General features: G+C 46.9%; 1 protein-coding gene across 1 annotated transcript; it reads right to left on the reverse strand.

Annotated features, from left to right (window-relative positions):
• Window positions 1-12,098: 12,098 nt before the first annotated feature.
• On the reverse strand, window positions 12,099-17,545 carry OSCAR (osteoclast associated Ig-like receptor). The gene is made up of 5 exons (XM_057533616.1): window positions 17,457-17,545; window positions 16,775-16,807; window positions 14,458-14,757; window positions 13,229-13,510; window positions 12,099-12,675 (listed from the first exon to the last, which is right to left on the reverse strand). Exons 1-5 carry the CDS (start codon window positions 17,491-17,493, stop codon window positions 12,437-12,439), a joined length of 891 nt encoding a protein of 296 aa, XP_057389599.1. The 5' UTR covers window positions 17,494-17,545; the 3' UTR covers window positions 12,099-12,436.
• Between the last annotated feature and the right edge of the window lie 118 nt (window positions 17,546-17,663).

Below are 17,663 nucleotides of genomic sequence, written 5' to 3' on the forward strand. Positions count from 1 at the left end.
GTCTGGGAATATTCCGCATTGCCACGGAGCAGATAAGCCTGTGCACCACAACTACTGAGCCTATGTGCCACAACTGCTGAAGCCCATGTGCCTAGAGCCCGTGCTCTGCAACAAGAGAAGGCACCGCAGTGAGAAGACCGCGCACCGCAACAAAGAGTAGCCCCCGCGTTGCAGTGCGCGGGCTTCTCATTGCGTTGGCTTCTCTTGTTGTGGAGCACGGGCTCTAGGGCATGCAGGCTTCAGTAGTTGTGGCGCACAGGCTTAGTTGCTCCGTGGCATGTGGGATCTTCCCAGACCAGGGCTCGAACCCGTGTCCCCTGCATTGGCAGACGGATTCTCAACCACTGCACCACCAGGGAAGCCTCTGACCAGTGTTTTATTGCTTCCTTCTTTACCATAAATTGACAACCATAGATTTCCTGATAATGGAGAAAAGACAGGGGTGTAGACTTTGAATGATTTGGGGACCTCAAACTAAAACCCCAAAAGTGTCTGGGAAAATGATCCCAGATCCAGTTTTGCAGCTTTATGTTCAGAAATGGACCAAGCTATGGTTGCCTTCGAGGGTGGAGGGACGTGGACCAGGATTGTACTTACGCCTGATATGCTATAATTATAATAGTAGTTATTAAAGTAATAGGTAAATTTTATTGAGTGATTTTTCTTGTGAACTCATCGTTTTTTCTTTTTCCTCCAGTGGAAGAGCTTTTTTTTTTTTTTTAACTCATCATTTTAATCCCAAAATATTTTAGTACACAGATGTCTTTATTAGATGAGAATATTTTTAAAAAATATATAACCACCACAGCAGTATCGCACTAGGAAAACCAACAGTACTTCCTTGATACTATCTGATATCCAGATAGTATTCAAATTTCCCCAATGATCTCAAAAATGTCCAGTTTTTTAAAAAAAAAATCAGGATCCAAATCTTTAAACTAAAAGTCTACAAACTGCATTTGATAGATATGCTAATTTAAATAAAAAGAAATTCTCAATCTTTTGTTAAAATGAGAAACCAAGCAAATCACAGGTTTTTATTGTTTTTTCCATCCTTCTTTTGGAAAAGAGCAAAAATAGTCCTGAGGCTCTGTTGTCTTGATAGGTCTTACTTGTCTTACCATTTAGGAACATAGAAAAATCAACAAGGCAACAAATTATCAAGGAGGAAAACCAATTATAATTACAGGTGTTTCTTGGAAAGTTATTTTCAAAAGATGTGGCAATGATTTTTTTAAGTCTTGAGATTCTTATGAGACCCTTTTGTTCAAATACCACTTCTGTGTGTGAACTTATTTCAATAGAGAAGAGAACAATTTGGTAAGAGTTATGAATACTCATGTAATTCTCCACATTCCACCAGAAAACAAGATTGATGTTCTTGGGAATGCTTTCAACTCGGTACTTTATCTAACCAGGTTCCTTAAATCAGTTTTATGACTCAGAAAGATCTTCATCCTTTGTTTAGGGGTTTTTATGAAGGTTCCATTACATAGACATGATTGATTAAACTATTGGCCATTGGTGATTAACTCAATCTCCAGCCCCTCTCCCCTCTCTGGAAGTTGAGGGTGGTGATGAAAGTTCCACGCTTCTAATCAAGACTTGGTCTTTCTGATGACCAGCCCCTAGAGACCCACCAAGAGTGGCCTCATTAGAACACAAGGCACTCCCACCACTGTCACTCAGGAAATTACAAGGGTTGTAGGAGCTCTGTGCCAGCAGCCAGGAACAAAGACCAAATACCTTTTTAGTATAGTATAAGAGTCAAATCTAGACTACAGCTAAGCATTTTTATATTCTGCAGCTCCAATCTGAGGGGGACTGGGCAGAAAGACATCTCATCAGAACCCAGGAAGCAATGAGAAACTGTCTCATGAAAGCCTCCAGGGAAGATAAAAAGGTGAGTAGGAGGGAGTTCCCTGGTGGCCTAGTGATTAGGATTCTGGGCTTTCACTGCCGTGGCCTGGGTTCAATCCCTGGTCGGGGAACTGAGCCATGAGGTGCAGCCAAAAAAAAAAAAAAGTGAGTGGGAGATGGGAGATAGCAGCTGCTCACAAGCCTCTCATTTTCTCATGTTCCAGGAGGATCATAAGCTTTCTTTTTTTTTTTAAGCTTTCTGCCAAGACTCAGATTGGCTACAGTTCAAGCCTCTGACTAAATGAATACGTGAAAAGTTTCCAGGATGCCATAGCAGAACCACCCCCTTACCATGGCATGAACTTTCCATACTTCTTTAGATATAAGCAATGGATACAAGATCTCCAGAAGCATGCTGTTATGAGGCTGTCTGTGTCTCCCCCGAATTCTTATATGTTGAAGCCGTAGGTCTAGATGTGCTGGTATTATGGGGCCTTTAGGAGGTAATTAGGATGAGGTCATGAGGGTGGAGCCCCCATGATGGGATTAGTGCCCTTGTAATGAGAGAGGTGAGATCTCTCTCTCTCTCTCTCTCTCTCTCTCTCTCTCTCTCTCTCTCTCTCCCTCCCCCCCCCTCCCCCTCTCTGCAGCTGTCTGCAAACCAGGGGAGGGCTGTCACCAAAACCATTCTTTGCACTCTGGTCTCAGACTTCACAGCCTCCAGACTGTGAGTAATAAGTTTCTGTTGTTCAAGCCACCCAGTCTAGGGTATTTTGTTATAAAAGTCCTAATTGACTGAAACAGGTGCACAAAAAGACGGTAACATTGGGAATTCCCTAGCGGTCCAGTGCTTAGGACTCGGGGCTTTCACTGCCATGGCCCGGGTTCAATCCCTAGCCACGAAGCAAAGCAAAAAAAAAAAAAAAAAAAAAAAAGACGGTAACGTTGATTGGTTCTTAGGAGAGGTGCCAGGAACCAGGCGGGGCGGGGAGCCAATAGTGGAGAAAGCCGGCAGGGGGCGCTGTTCATTCTCTCGCTCAGGTACCCAGACTGATGGAGAGGCCAGAATCTCTTGTCAAGCATTGCTGGTCACTGTGTCAGGTGGAACAGAGAGCTGGGAACAGAGTGACACTAGCCACTGCCATCCACGACTCATCGTGCGGGACAGACAACAAAGCCCGCGAGTGCCGTCGTATTGGGCCCCTAATGAGGTCAGGGATTTTGGCGCTGAGCAAGGAAAAAGATATGACCACAAGGTGGCAGTAGCACACAAGGAATTTTCTTTGGAGGCTGATTTGACAGGTTTGCATGTGAGGAGGGTCCTCGCTACTTGAAACCTGCCAAAGGCAAAGGGCTGGGGGCTACTACCCAGAAAGGGAGGTGGGCTAAGGAACAAGAGGGCTATTGAAGAGGAGGCTTCTGGGTCTAGGCGCTGTTGTTCCCCTGCACAGGCAGGGAGCCTCGGGCCAGAGAGCTCCAGCCCACAGCAGCAGTTTGGGGTCTTGTGGTGGTACAGGGTTTACCTATGGCTGGCAGATGCTGGCTGCAATTTCTTGGGGTATGCAAAGCAGGCAGGCTCTAACTAGTTAAAAATCTGCTTATTGGGTCTATATTTTAAACAATTGCATGTGTAAAAATTTGAGTTTGGTGCCAATGGGCTTTTGAGCTAACGGATCTCAGCCTGCTGTGAAGAAGTACACGCATATACAGAGGCCTTCTTTGGCTCATTTATATACTAGTGCCCCAAATGGGGATCATTTGGAGATCCTTGGTGTTGGGGCAAAGGGCAGGCCACCCCAAAATGTGCTTCAATGGCATATTGATTATTTTGAATTAAAGTTACTACCCAAGCCCAAACTTTGCATTAAATTCCTTAGTAATTAAGCACCCACATCTAAGTTTTTTGTCCTGTCAAATCCTCACAAATTTATTGTTTGTGTAAAAATGTATAAAAGCTGCCTGATTTTGTTCACTCTCTGAGCATCATTTTATTTTAATTTTTAAAATTTATTTATTTGGCTATACCGGGTCTTAGTTGCAGCATGCGGGATCTTCGTTGCGGCATGCATGTGGGATCTAGTTCCCTGACCAGGGATCGAACCCGGGCTCCCTGCATTGGGATCGAGGAGTCTTAACCACTGGACCACCAGGGAAGTCCTTGGGTTTTTTTGTTTTTGTTTTTAAGTATGGTTGATTTACAATGTTGTGTTAGTTTCAGGTATACAGCAAAGTGATTCAGTTATACATATACATATATCCATTCTTTTTTTTTTATAAAGGCATTTTTTTTTAAATAAATTTATTTATTTATTTATTTATTTATTTTTGGTTGTGTTGGGTCTTCGTTTCTGTGCGAGGGCTTTCTCTAGTTGCAGTGAGCGGGGGCCACTCTTCACCGCGGTGCGCGGGCCTCTCGTTATCGTGGCCTCTCTTATTGTGGAGCACAGGCTCCAGACGCGCAGGCTCAGTAGCTGTGGCTCACGGGCCCAGTTGCTCCGCGGCATGTGGGATCTTCCCAGACCAGGGCTCAAACCCGTGTCCCCTGCATTGGCAGGCGGTTTCTCAACCACTGCACCACCAGGGAAGCCCCATATATCCATTCTTTTTCCGATTCTTTTCCCATATATGTTATTACAGAATATTGAGTAGAGTTCCCTGTGCCTTACAGTAGGTCCTGGTTGGTAACCTGTCTTACTGTTAGTCTGTCTTGTGTCAATGTTATTATTAGTCCAGCCACAAGAACTCAAGGGATGGAGGGGGAAATTTCCCCCTCCCCAACACTGGCAAACAACAGAAGTGACTACCATGTTGTCTTTCTAAGAAAGGGGCATGCTGATTTTTTTTTTATTGAAGTATAGTTGATTTATCATGTGTTAATTTCTCCTGTACAGCAAAGTGACTCTGTTATACATATATATACATTCTTTGTCATATTCTTTTCCATTATGGTTTATCATAGGGTATTGAATATAGTTCCCTGTGCTATACAGTAGGACCTTGTTGTTTATCCATTCTATATATAACAGTTTGCATCTGCTAATCCCAAACTCCCAATCCATCCCTCCCCCACCCCCTTCCCCTTGGCAACCACAAGTCTGTTCTCTATGTCTGTGAATCTGTTTCTGTTTTGTAAATAAGTTCATTTGTATCATATTTTAGATTCCATATAAGTGATATCATAAGGTATTTGTCTTTCTCTTTCTAACTTACTTCACTTAGTATGATCATCTCTAGGTCCATTCATGTTGCTGAAAATGGCATTATTTCATTCTTTTTAATGGCTGAGTCATATTCCATTGTATATATATACCACATCTTCTTTACCCATTCATCTGTTGATGGACATTTAGGTTGCTTCCATGTCTTGGCTACTGTAAATAGTGCTGCTATGAACATAGGGGAGGGGCATGCTGATTTTAATGGGACTTATTTGGGAAGTGTTCACAATGTTTTATTCCCATATTTCCCTTGGAGAGAAGGAAAATAAATAAATATTTAATGCATGATAAGGAAGATGCAGGTTTAGAAAGAGAAGTTCATCTAAGAACTTTTCTAGAAAATCCTTCCTAGATTCTAATCTCCATGACAGCCAGGGCCATGTTTGTCAGATTTCCCTTTGAATAACAAACTTATTATTATAACTTACAAAGTCGAGCATAGGTCAGCTTGACACTCCAGCTTTACCTCTACTACATTTTCTGTCATCCTTATGCTATCTGTTTCAGCCACATTGACCATCTTTCAGGTGCAGCCCTATTATGTGCCTATAGTGAGTTCAGGGATTTCAGTGCTGATCAAGGAAAAAGATGTGACCACAAGGTGGCAGTAGGACAGGACTTTGAGTCCCTCACCACACTCACCTTGCTTCCTCCACAGGACCTTTGCACATGCTGTTCCCTCTGCTTAGAACACCCTTCCAGACCCCTAGTTAACATCTGCTCATCTTTCAGATCTCACATCACTTCTTCAGAGATCTCGATGATGAGATCAAATCTTCCTTTTGAAACTCCCTCTTCTTTTTGCTATAGTTGTAATGGTGGAGATGGCTAACGATTTCCCAGCAGCCAAATTTCCCTTCTTCCTTTAAGTAACAGAAACCCCCTCCCATTTTTAGAAGGGCAGTCTCCAGAGCCTGTATGCCCCCACCTCCCCAGACACTTTTGCAGCTAGACCTGGCCTGTAAGTTCTGGTCAGAGACATGTTCAAAATCTGGTTGCTGCTCTTAAAAATAATTGTATGAGCCCTCTCTCTCTCTCTCTTTCTCTCTCTCTCTCTCTCTCTCTCTCCTTCCCTCCCTCCCTCTTCTTTTCCTGCTGGCTCTGAACCACATATGAAAGCTACATGTTGATAAAAGCAAAGCTGTTGATAAACAGCTCTAGACTGTTCAGTTATGTACTGTTAAGTGAGAGAGACATAAAATTATAGGTAGTTTTTTCTTGGGGGTTTGTCACGGCAGCTTAAAGTGCCCCCTAATCAAGACGATGAGTATAAATTTCTCTGTGAGCTTCAAGAGGGTAGAGTTCATGTCTGCTATTACCCCCCATGTAATTTCAGCACCTAGCACAGTGCCGTGCCCATGGTAGCCATTCGATAAATGTGCAATAAGCAGATGAATGAGACCTTGGGGGAAGCAAGCGCGGCGACAAAAGTAGACAAAATTAGCTAATAGCGTTCATTTTTCTATTGCTGTGGTAACAAACTATCACAAACTAAGTGGCATAAGGCAACATAAATGTTTTATTTTTCCATTCAGGAGGTCAGAAGTCCAAAACAGGTCGGCAGGCTGTGTTGCTTCTGGGGTCTCTAGCAGAGAATCCAATTCCCTGTCTTTTCCAGCTTCTAGAGGGGCCTGCATCCCTTGGCTTGTGGTCCTGCATCACACTGACCTCTGCTTCCATCTTCACATTGCCTTCTCAAACTCTGACCCCCTTGCCTCCCTCTTAAAATTATTATGTTGAATCCACACAAATTATCCAGGATAATCTCCGCATATCATGATTCCTAATTAAGTCACACCTGTTAAGTCCCTTTTGCCATGTGTACCATATTCACAGGTTCCGGGAACTGGGATACCAGATGTCTGGGGGACCATTATTCTGCCCACCATAAAAGGGTAGACATATGGAGCCTGCTTTTGTAACCTTCAGCATGGAGAGTCATACAGTCAGAATGTGCATGTTTTCCAAGACCGCCTATGTGCCAGGCCCTGGAGATGTGGAGGTAAAATGACCTGGTCCCCCTTGGCAGGCACGTGTGCTCTAGTCTGGGAGAGAGAGTTAATACATAGCGTGATAAATAATCACGGTATCATAAGGCACTGTGGGAGCACAGATGGGTCAGGCAAGAGTCTGCACAGGAAACAGCATCTAATCTGAGACCTGAAGGATGAGTAGAGTGAAGCAGACAAGAGAAAACAGAAAAGAGAGACTGTACCAGATGCATCACGTCTCCTTACGGACATCTTGGAAACTGAGAATTTATGGATGATGAACAAAGGAAACGCTGTGTCAAAGACCGTAAATCACTTTGCAAGTGTTCCAGGTGGTAACATTCCCCTTTCTCTTCCTCATTTAAAAGTGAAAGTGGGGGAGGAGACTGAAGCCAATAAAATCTAGAAGTCTTGACTCAACAAACTGGAAGAGATTGTCATTGGTTTTAGGAGACAGCTGCAGGGGAGGGGGAGGGCAGTCTAACCCCACAGACTCTGAAGTTCCAGGTTAAACACCTGTATGTGTCTCGGAGGGCTGTTGGTGATGACGAGGAATAACATATGTGGATCGTCTGGTAGAGAGAAGTTAATAGTAGAAACGGAAATTAGTGTTGTGACTATTATTCACTCAGCGTTTATTATTTTAACTGAAGTATAGTTAATTTACAATGTTGTGTTAGTTTCAGGTGTACAGCAAAGCGATTCAGATATATATATCTGAATACATATATATGTATTCTTTTTCAGATTCTTTTCCCTTATAGGTTATTATTGATATTGAGTATAGTTCTCTGTGCAGTACAGTAGGTTCTTGTTGTTTACCTACTTTATATACAGCAGTGCGTATATGTTAATCCCAAACTCCTAATTTATCTCCCCTACTCACCACTGCTGTCCTCTTTGGCAACCATAAGTTTGTCTTCTATGTCTGTGAGTCTATTTCTGTTTTGTAAATAAGTTCATTTGTATCATATTTTAGATTCCACATATAAGTGATATCATAAATATTTGTCTTTCTCTGTCTGAGATATTTCACTTAGTATAATAATCTCTAGGTCCATCTACATTGCATCAAATGGCATTATTTCATTCTTTTTTATGGCTGAGTAATATTCCATTGTATATATACACCACATCTTCTTGGTCCATTCATCTGTTGATGGAGATTTAGGTTGCTTCCATGGCTATTGTAAATAATGGCTATTGGCTATTGTAAATAATGCTGCCATGAACATTGGGGTGCAAGGATCTTTTCAAATGAGAGTTTTCTCTGGATATATGCCCAGGAGTGGGATTGCAGGATTATATGGTAACTCTATTTTTTAGTTTTTTAAAGGAACCTCCATACCGTTCTCCATAGTGGCTGCACCAATGTACTTTCCCACCAACAGTGTAGGAGGATTCCCTTTTCTCCACACCCTCTCCAGCATTTATTCTTTGTAGATTTTTTTTAAAGGTTTTTTTTTTTTAAAGGGAAGGGTTTATTTATTTATTTATTTATTTATTTATTTATTTATGGCTGTGTTGGGTCTTCATTTCGTGCGAGGGCTTTCTCTAGTTGCAGCAAGCAGGGGCCACTCTTCATCGCGGTGCGCGGGCCTTTCACTATCGCGGCCTGTCATTGCGGGGCACAGGCTCCAGACGCGCAGGCTCAGTAGTTGTGGCTCACGGGCCTAGTTGCTCCGCGGCATGTGGGATGCTCCCAGACCAGGGCTCGAACCCGTGTCCCCTGCATTGGCAGGCAGATTCTCAACCACTGCGCCACCAGGGAAGCCCCCTCTTTGTAGATTTTTTGACGATGGCCATTCTGACCAGTGTGAGGCGATACCTCGCTGTGGCATTGATTTGCATTTCTCTAATAATTAGTGATGTTGAACATCTTTTCATGTGCCTGTTGGCCATCTGTATGTCTTCTCTGGAGAAATGTCTGTTTAGGTCTCTGCCCTCAATAACCTTTTATTGAACACTTGGTCTCTGTGAAGCCTTGTGCTAGTCTCTGGGTTATCTACTACTTTTGGGTATATTGGATAGATAAATGCATGGGTAGGTTGGTGGATGTGGAGTAAGTAAATGGGTGAGTGGATTAATAAATTGATTGATTAATGAAGGGAGGAATGAATGAATGGATGTAAGAATGAGTGATGATAAGGGCAAATGAAAGAATAGATATGTGCAAATGAGAACCAGTGAACACAGCATGGATGAATAGATGGAAATAAGGATAAGAATCAATGAACGGGACTTCCCTGGTGGTCCAGTGGCTAAGACTCCACACTCCCAACGCAGGGGGCCCGGGTTCAATCCCTGGTCAGGGAACAAGGTCCCACATGCCACAACTAAGAGTTTGCATGCCGCAACTAAAGATCCCCACATGCCACAACTAAGACCTGGCGCAGCCAAATAAATAAATAAATAAATATTTTTAAAAAATATAATAAAATAGTATGTGCCATTGGAAAAAAAGAATCAATGAACGAATGGATGGATGACAGAATGAATGCATGAGTAGGTAGATGAATGGTTGAATGAGTGAATAGACGGAGCCCAGTTGAAGAGCAAACTCACCATGAGCCCCCCTGGTGTTCCACTGACTCTCCGTATGACTTAGGGGGACCTTCATATTACCTATATCTATTCCACTGTTTTCCTCTCTGTAAAGCAGGCAGATTGGATTTGATGACTTTGCAGCCCCATCCAGGTCTAGTTCTCTCCTTCAAACCTTGATCTCCCACATCCTCGATCCCACATGTGCCAGGGGGATTGCCCTGGAAATGCTCTACTAGGGTCCCACGTTGCTACTAAGAACAAACCCAGCAAGTTCCACTCAGAGTCTCTCCTCCTAGCTCTTCAGCAAGTCAGTGCATGCAGGCAGCTAATTTGACTTCACAACTCAGTTCTGCTTCATCTCACAGTGAAGTACCCTAATGACACCCACTAAGAGAACTGGGTGTTGAAATAATGCCGTTTTATATTGTTTACCCACAACTTAAATTTCCCAGTCTTTCTACAGGATCTGGTTTAGGTCAGTTTCTGAAACAAAAGAACACATCAAGAAATACTGCTCATGGGCTTCCCTGGTGGCACAGTGGTTAAGAATCCACCTGCCAATGCAGGGGACACGGGTTCGAGCCCTGGTCCGGGAAGATCCCACATGCCGCGGAGCAACTAAGCCTGTGCACCACAACTACTGAGCCTGCGCTCTAGAGCCCACAAGCCACAACTACTGAGCCCACGTGCCACAACTACTGAAGCCCTCGTGCACAGACCCCATGCTCCGTAACAAGAGAAGCCACCACAATGAGAAGCCCGCGCACCGCAACGAAGAGTAGCCCCCGCTCGCACCAACTAGAGAAAGCCCGCACGCAGCAACAAAGACCCAACGCAGCTAAAAATAAATAAGTAAAATAAATAAATTTATTTTTAAAAAAATACTGCTCATCTTTCCTCAAATCGTGTGTGTGTGTGTGTGTGTGTGTGTGTGTTAGGCATGGGGATCGTTACATCAATGAAGGGAATCACGGCCAGCATTTTTTTTTTTAATGAAAGCTTCTTTATTTATTTATTTATTTATGGCTGTGTTGGGTCTTCGTTTCTGTGCGAGGGCTTTCTCTAGTTGCGGCAAGCGGGGGCCACTCTTCATCGCGGTGCGCGGGCCTCTCAGTATCGCGGCCTTTCTTGTTGCGGAGCACGGGCTCCAGACGCGCAGGCTCAGTAGTTGTGGCTCACGGGCCTAGTTGCTCCGTGGCATGTGGGATCTTCCCAGACCAGGGCTCGAACCCGTGTCCCCTGCACTGGCAGGCGGATTCTCAACCACTGCGCCACCAGGGAAGCCCCAGCATTTTTAATAAACTAGAATATGTCAGTGCATCCATGTAATAGAAGTAAATATATTGCTTCGTGGAACTTGAATTTTAGTTTATAGGTATAAAAATGGATAAGTGTACAGGGTTGAGATACAAACTTTGCTTCTTAATCTATGTCCTCTCCCCAAAAGGGGGGGGGGATGAGGGGAGTTAAAGCAGCTGATCTGAGGTTTTGCCATCTTTTTCCATGTGTTGGGGACAAGTTATCTCTTTAATTCTCTCTAGAACTGAGATGGTAGATTTTTAAAAAATATTTATTTATTTATTATTTTTGGCTGCATTGGGTCTTAGATGCGGCACGCAGGATCTTTCATTGCGGCGTGCGGGCTCCTCTTCAGCTGTGGCATGGGCTTAGTGCCCCGGGGCATGTGGGATCTTAGTTCCCTGACCAGGGATCCAACCCGCGCCCCTGGCATTGGAAGGAGGATTCTTAATCACTGGACCACCAGGGAAGTCCCAAGATGGTAGATATTTTTAGTTTCTCCTTTCAAAGGTGAAAACTCAGAAGGATCTGTAGGTTGCTCAAGGCTACCCACCTAATGAGTGGTGGGGCTGGGACTGTCCAAAAAAAAAAAAAAAAAAATGGAAGTCATCCTCTTCTCCATAAACTGGGAAGAGAGGAAGGAGAAGTTGGAGATTTTAATAAAAACAGAAGAGGATGTGTGCTCCACCCAAATTAGGCATAAATCAAGAACACATGAGTGCGTGGTAAGACCTGCTTAGGGACGGAAAATGTGTGTTTGAGCATGAGAAAGGCATCAAGATTAGCCAGATAAAATTAGAAGTTAAACTAATAAATTCAAGAGAAAATTGTGCAAGTAGCCAGGGCTTCCAGAAGGAAGATTTTAGGGTCTAGGTCAAAGGTCTCCTGCACACGCTCCACTTGCTGTTGCCTTGGCAACAGACCCCCCCTTAATGATAATGACGGTTCAAGGAAAACAGCTGTGAGCAAATGAAGCTGTAATTGGAGAAGAAATTCTGTGGTGGTCTTATCTTGGTCTGCCTTTGGGGAGGGTCTGAGTAGGACTTTGGAAGAGGTTTGCTTGGCAACCAAGAGTGATGTCATGAAGGGAACGAGGGTGAGTTGCGTGAAAGGTGAGCTGGAGCATGAACCACTGGAAAACAACAACTAGAATTTCACTTGGGATCTGCGAGTCGGATAGAAATAGCTTTTATACGGTAGCTGACATTTAAAGAACGTTTTCTGTGAGCCAGTCACTGTTTTAAACCCTTCAGATGCATTGTCCACTTAACCCTGATGAAGTGGGTATTTTCAGTGCTCCCATCTTACAGACGGAGCAACCGAGGCTGGGGAAGGGTCGCTCTCCTAATATCCCGCAGGGAGCGAGCAGCGCACGGGGCTTCCAGCTCAGGTCTTCCTGGCGAGGAAGGCTTAACCACACCGATAGTGCCTCCCGCTGATCTGGGAGGTCCTGGAGTAATGACCCAAAAGGAAGATATCCAGGGCGTGGAGCAAAGGTTATGGTTACTCGGGAAGCTGGGCTCAGCGGGGAGGGCTGTGGGTCTCCTGGAAGGGCGGTCCAACCCAAGGGATTCCAGCTTCTTCACCATCCTCTCTGGGAAGTCTTCTCTGTCCTCTGAGGCTCAGGCCCAGACGATAACGAGGGGCGCGATTCTGGCTGCGCCGGTCGAAAACGACCAGCGTGCCCAGAGCCATGAGGACCAGGCCCGCCAGCCCCAGGCGGACGAGGTTGCCCTGGGTGTAGTCCAAGGAGCCCGAGCCTGCGGGGCCAGCAAGGGGGAGAGGCTGTCAGCGTCCGAACCACAGGTTCGGCCCACCCTCTGGCTCCCTAACCTCCAGAGTGGAGTTGGGACGCAAATCCCAGTCTCAAACTTGAGGGGGGTCGATGGGAGCAGGGGCCCCGGACCCCTGGGTCTGAGGGGGGAGGGGCTGGGGGCCCGGACCCCTGGGTCTGAGGGAGGAGGGGCTGGGGGCCCGGACCCCTGGGTCTGAGGGAGGAGGGGCTGGGGGCCCGGACCCCTGGGTCTGAGGGAGGAGGGGCTGGGGGCCCCGGACCCCCGGGTCTGAGGGAGGAGCGGCTGGGGGCCCGGACCCCTGGGTCTGAGGGAGGAGGGGCTGGGGGCCCGGACCCCTGGGTCTGAGGGAGGAGGGGTTGGGGGCTTGGACCCCTGGATCTGAGGGAGGAGGGGCTGGGGGCCCGGACCCCTGGGTCTGAGGGAGGAGGGGCTGGGGGCCCGGACCCCTGGGTCTGAGGGAGGAGGGGCTGGGGGTCTGGACCCCTGGGTCTGGGGGCAGAGGGCTGGGGCCCCTCACCGGCCGCGCTGATGACCAGCGGCTCGCTGCGCTGGGACAGCACGTAGGGGGCGGAGGGCGTGTGGTAGTAGCAGCTGTATGTGCCGGGCGCGCGGGCGCCGAGCAGCGGGAAGTCCGCCCAGGGCTGCGCCGAGTCGCGGTACTGCAGCGGGGCCGCCACGCCCTCGCGGTACAGCGCGAAGCTCATGCCCCCCAGGCGGCCGGCGCAGCGCAGGCTCACGTTGGCCCCGGGCGCCACCACCGGCCCGGGCAGCGCCACCAGCGACGGGCGCGGCAGCTCGTCTGCGGGGGAGGAGGACCGGGACAGGGGGGCTTGGTCCTCTCTCCCCTCCCCTTCTCTCTCTGCCCCCCTTCCTCTCCCCATCTCCCCTCCCCTTCTCTCTCTCCCCCCTTCCTCTCCCCATCTCCCCCCCCCCACTCTTCCCGCTTCATCCTCTCTCCCCTCCTCCCCGACTCTTCCTACCCCCATTTTCTCTCCCCTTCTCCTCCCTCCTTCCTCTTTTCCCCTCTCCTTTCCTCCCTCCCTCTCCCCCTTCTCCTAGTCTCTCAGCCTGTCTCCCCCTGCACTTCTCTCTCCTCTTGTCCTGGCTAGTGTCTCGACGTCTCTCCCTTCTCTGTGGGTCTCCCTCAGCTTCTCGGTGTCCGTATTCCTCTCTGTGCCCTTGTGCCTCTGCGTCTGTCTCCCTCCCTGTATGTCGCTTTTTCCCACTGTGCCGGTGCCTAACTAAAATTCTGTTTTTAACGTCCCACTCGTTCGTGTTTCACTCCCCCGGGTCTCAGAGGGTGCGTCTCTCCCAGAGTTTCTCAACCTCAGCACTGGTGACTTTTTTTTTTTTGGATCTTAGTTCCCCGACCAGGGATTGAACCCGCGCCCTTGGCAGTGAAAGCGCGGAGTCCTAACCACTGGACGGCCAGGGAATTTCCACTAGTGACATTTTTGGATAGATCTGGATAATTCTTTGGGCGTGGGGTGTTGGGGGGTTGTACTGTCCTGTACACTGTAGGATGGCTACCCATGGGATGGCAGTAGCAAACCCTTCCCCAGTCGTGACAAGCAAAAATGTCTCCAGATGTTGCCAAACTTGGGGTGGGGGTGGAGGGAGGTACAATCGCCCCTGGTTGAGAATCACCCGTTTCTCTGGTGTGTTTTCTCTCTCTCTCTGACCCTCCTCCCCCTCCCTCATCCCACCTGTGTCCCTTTTCCACAGCCCCCTCCCCCAGGCTCTCACCTGTCACCAGCAGTTCCAGGGCATCACTGGGGTGGGACCAGACACCTGGTCCCCAATCTAGCCTCTGGTAGCAGCAGCGGTAATTGCCCCCCTGGTCTGGGGTCACCTCCTCCAGGAAGAACTCCGCCAGCTCCGCAGATACATCCCGGTAAAGCACAGAAGCAATCTCTCCAGACTTGAAGAGTGCAAACCTCCAGGTGGGCTGGGGTGCCCGGCACCTCAAAGTGACGTTGACCCCGGGGGTCACAACTGCAGCTGGCTGAGCCCCCAGCCACGGCTTGGGGTATGAGGCTGGGGGGACTGAATAAATGGGGCTGCCTGGGTCCTCAGGCTTCCTAGGAGCCCAAGGAAATGAGGGGGCAGCTGGGGTAGGAGGAGAATCTCCTTGAGAATCACTGGCCCTTTCTCAGCCTCAGTTCCCTGCTTGTAAAATAGGGGAGACATTGGACCCCAACCAAGGCTTGTCAAAATTAGCTGCAAATCAGAGGAGCAGGGCATCAACTCCTGACCTTTACTCCATGGTTTTTAAACATCACTTCAAGGGATTGGGTCCCAGAAATCTGTGATTTCAAATTGCCCTCCAGAATATTTGTACCATATCTGACATATTTCAATAGTTGCCAAAACTTGCTATCTATTTGGGGGAAGAAATTGTTGGATCCCTACCTCACACCATTCCCCAAAACTAATTGCAGATTAATGTAAAGAACTACATGTGTTTAAAAAAAAAACTATAAAAAAGTGTTAGCAGAAAATATAGGAAAATATATTTGTCTTGGGGGTAGAGAAGGCTGTCTTAAAATATAAAATGAAAAACTCAGAAGGGACAAGGTTAAGTTGAGAGCTTCAACATTTTTAAGCTGTGTATGAGAAAAAACATATAAATGAAGCTAGAAGACAAGTGACAGCACTGGCAGAAATGGCTTATTCATAAATCACATAGGTTACGAGTGTAGAAAGAAATCCTAGAGCCAGTTCAGCTGAAAGTTGGGCAAAACATATGAATAGGCAATTCACAGAAGAGGAAGTCCAACTGACCAAAACACATTTGGGGGTTATGATGTGAAAGTTGTCCAACCTTAGTGATATTATTTTTTTAAAACTAAAACAATAGTAAGACATTTTTGTCTCTCAGGTTGTCAAAAATTTAAATAATGGTTAACATTGTGTTTGCGTGAATATGTAGTAAAACAGGCACTTAGGTGCACTCAGTTGCACCTTTTGAGAAGTCATTTTGTCAGTTTCTGTCAAGACACACAAAGGGCATGACCAACCACCCAATAAGTCCACCCTAGACAAGTGCACTTACATGGGCACAAAAAGCTTATACAGAAACGCTCACTGCAGCAATCATTGTGAGGGGAAAAGTTGGAAACAACCTAAATATGCATCAAGAGGACCAAGTACACTAGAATCCAGCCGTACAATGGCAAATGCTAGACAGCAGCTTTAAAAAGAGAGAGAAAAAGGTAGAGCTAGCTACAATGACATGGAAATGTCTCCAAGAGAGATTGCAAAGTGAAAAATGTAAGAGGCAGAACAACGTGAGTCACGAAATATCAGTTTTGCTTTGGGAGAAAAAGAAGTACAAAAATACATACGTGTGTTTGAAAGCATGGAAATTTTTTATAAGGATTCAGAGATTATTTAAGGAAGATGAGGAAGGGGAAGAAGGAGGTTGTTATATGTCCCTTGATAATAATTTTTAAAACCATGAATATATGTTAGCTTTAACATTTAAAAAATAATTAAAATAAATTGATAGCTAAGGTATTAATGATTCTCCAGGTGATTCTTATTTGAAGTTGGAGTGTAATGGAGGGAAATTGAGAGGAAGAAGAGGTCTCACCCATCAGAAACCCTGGAAAGAAACCCAGAGCTGTCTCAGGGTGGAGGACCCTACTTTCCAAAGGGGAATAATAGGCATTGCCAGAGATCCTATTTCTTGAGCCCTGCACTTTGCCAAGCTCTGAGCCAAGGGTTTTATGCATGTGATTTTATTAAATCCTCACAACAGCCCATTTTACAGAGAAAGAAACTGAGTCTTAGCATTCAGTGGTTTGTTCAAGGTCATAAATGAATACGATGGTGAAACTGGGGTTCCAGCTTAGGTCTCTTTAACTCCAAAGTTCATGATCTTCACTACTTACCTATACTGGTCACTAAAATGAATGAGGAAGGAAGGAGGGAAAGAAATAAAGGAAGGGGGAGGGAAGTAAGGAAATCTGGGGTGAGGGGAGGCACCAAAATAAAATCTGAGTAGTTGGAAATGGGGTGTCAGCAACACACAGGAGAATGGGTGCGGACTGTTACTCACCAGTTGGAGTGATGTCTGCGTGACACACCAGCCCTATAGAAGGTCAAAGGGGCTTGGTCTTGTCAAACCCTTCGGCTGCTCCCGGGCCCACCTGATTGGGCACCCAGGAATCTAAGTCCCCAGGCCCTCTATCCTCTGGGAAACAGAAATCTTGCCCATACTTCCTCCTCAGTAGCCATAAATTCACACTTCCAGTCCCCACTTATTTAAGAGCCCAAAAGTCTGGACCCAAACCCCTCTTGCCTCTGTACCCAAGAGTTCAGGCCCTTGGATTACACCGTTTCCAGGAGACAATCATCTGAGCCCACAGTTTCTCCTCTCTGGGCTGCAGGAGTCTGGGCCCCCAGTTTCCTTCTTCCCCAGGTGGCTTGGTTTCTCCATCTCCCCCCCACATCAAGATCTAGGACTATAGGTTCTCTGTCCCTAGGAGTTCAGATCCCTAGCCCTCTCCTGCTTCAAGATCTAGAGAATCCTGCCCCCAACTTCCTCCTCTTCCAGGAACCCAGGAATTCAGGACCCCTGGGTCCTCTTGCCTCAGGACCCAGGGGTCTAAGCCCCAGTCCTGTTATTCTGGCCTAGAATTCCAAACCCTCAGCTCGTGCCTCCTGATCACCCTGCACCTGCCCTCAGGGAGACCCCAGCCCAGCCAGGGGCCCAGGGAGAAGGGGGTGGGGTGTCTCACAGAGAGTCAGCAGCTGCAGATTCATCACCAGGGCCATGGTGGGCAGTTCTCGGCGGGAGCAGGAACAGGAGCCAGGGCTTGGCCGTGCCCTCTCCCCTACCAGGAAATGAGGCAACATCAGAAAGCCAGAGCCCTATTTAGGGAAGGAAGGAGCGAGGTGGGAGGGCCCCTGGGTGATTGTGTCACAGCCCCATGGTGCTGTGGAAA

This window comes from Balaenoptera acutorostrata, chromosome 19, assembly GCF_949987535.1.
Source record: "Balaenoptera acutorostrata chromosome 19, mBalAcu1.1, whole genome shotgun sequence".
Taxonomy (NCBI): domain Eukaryota; kingdom Metazoa; phylum Chordata; class Mammalia; order Artiodactyla; family Balaenopteridae; genus Balaenoptera; species Balaenoptera acutorostrata.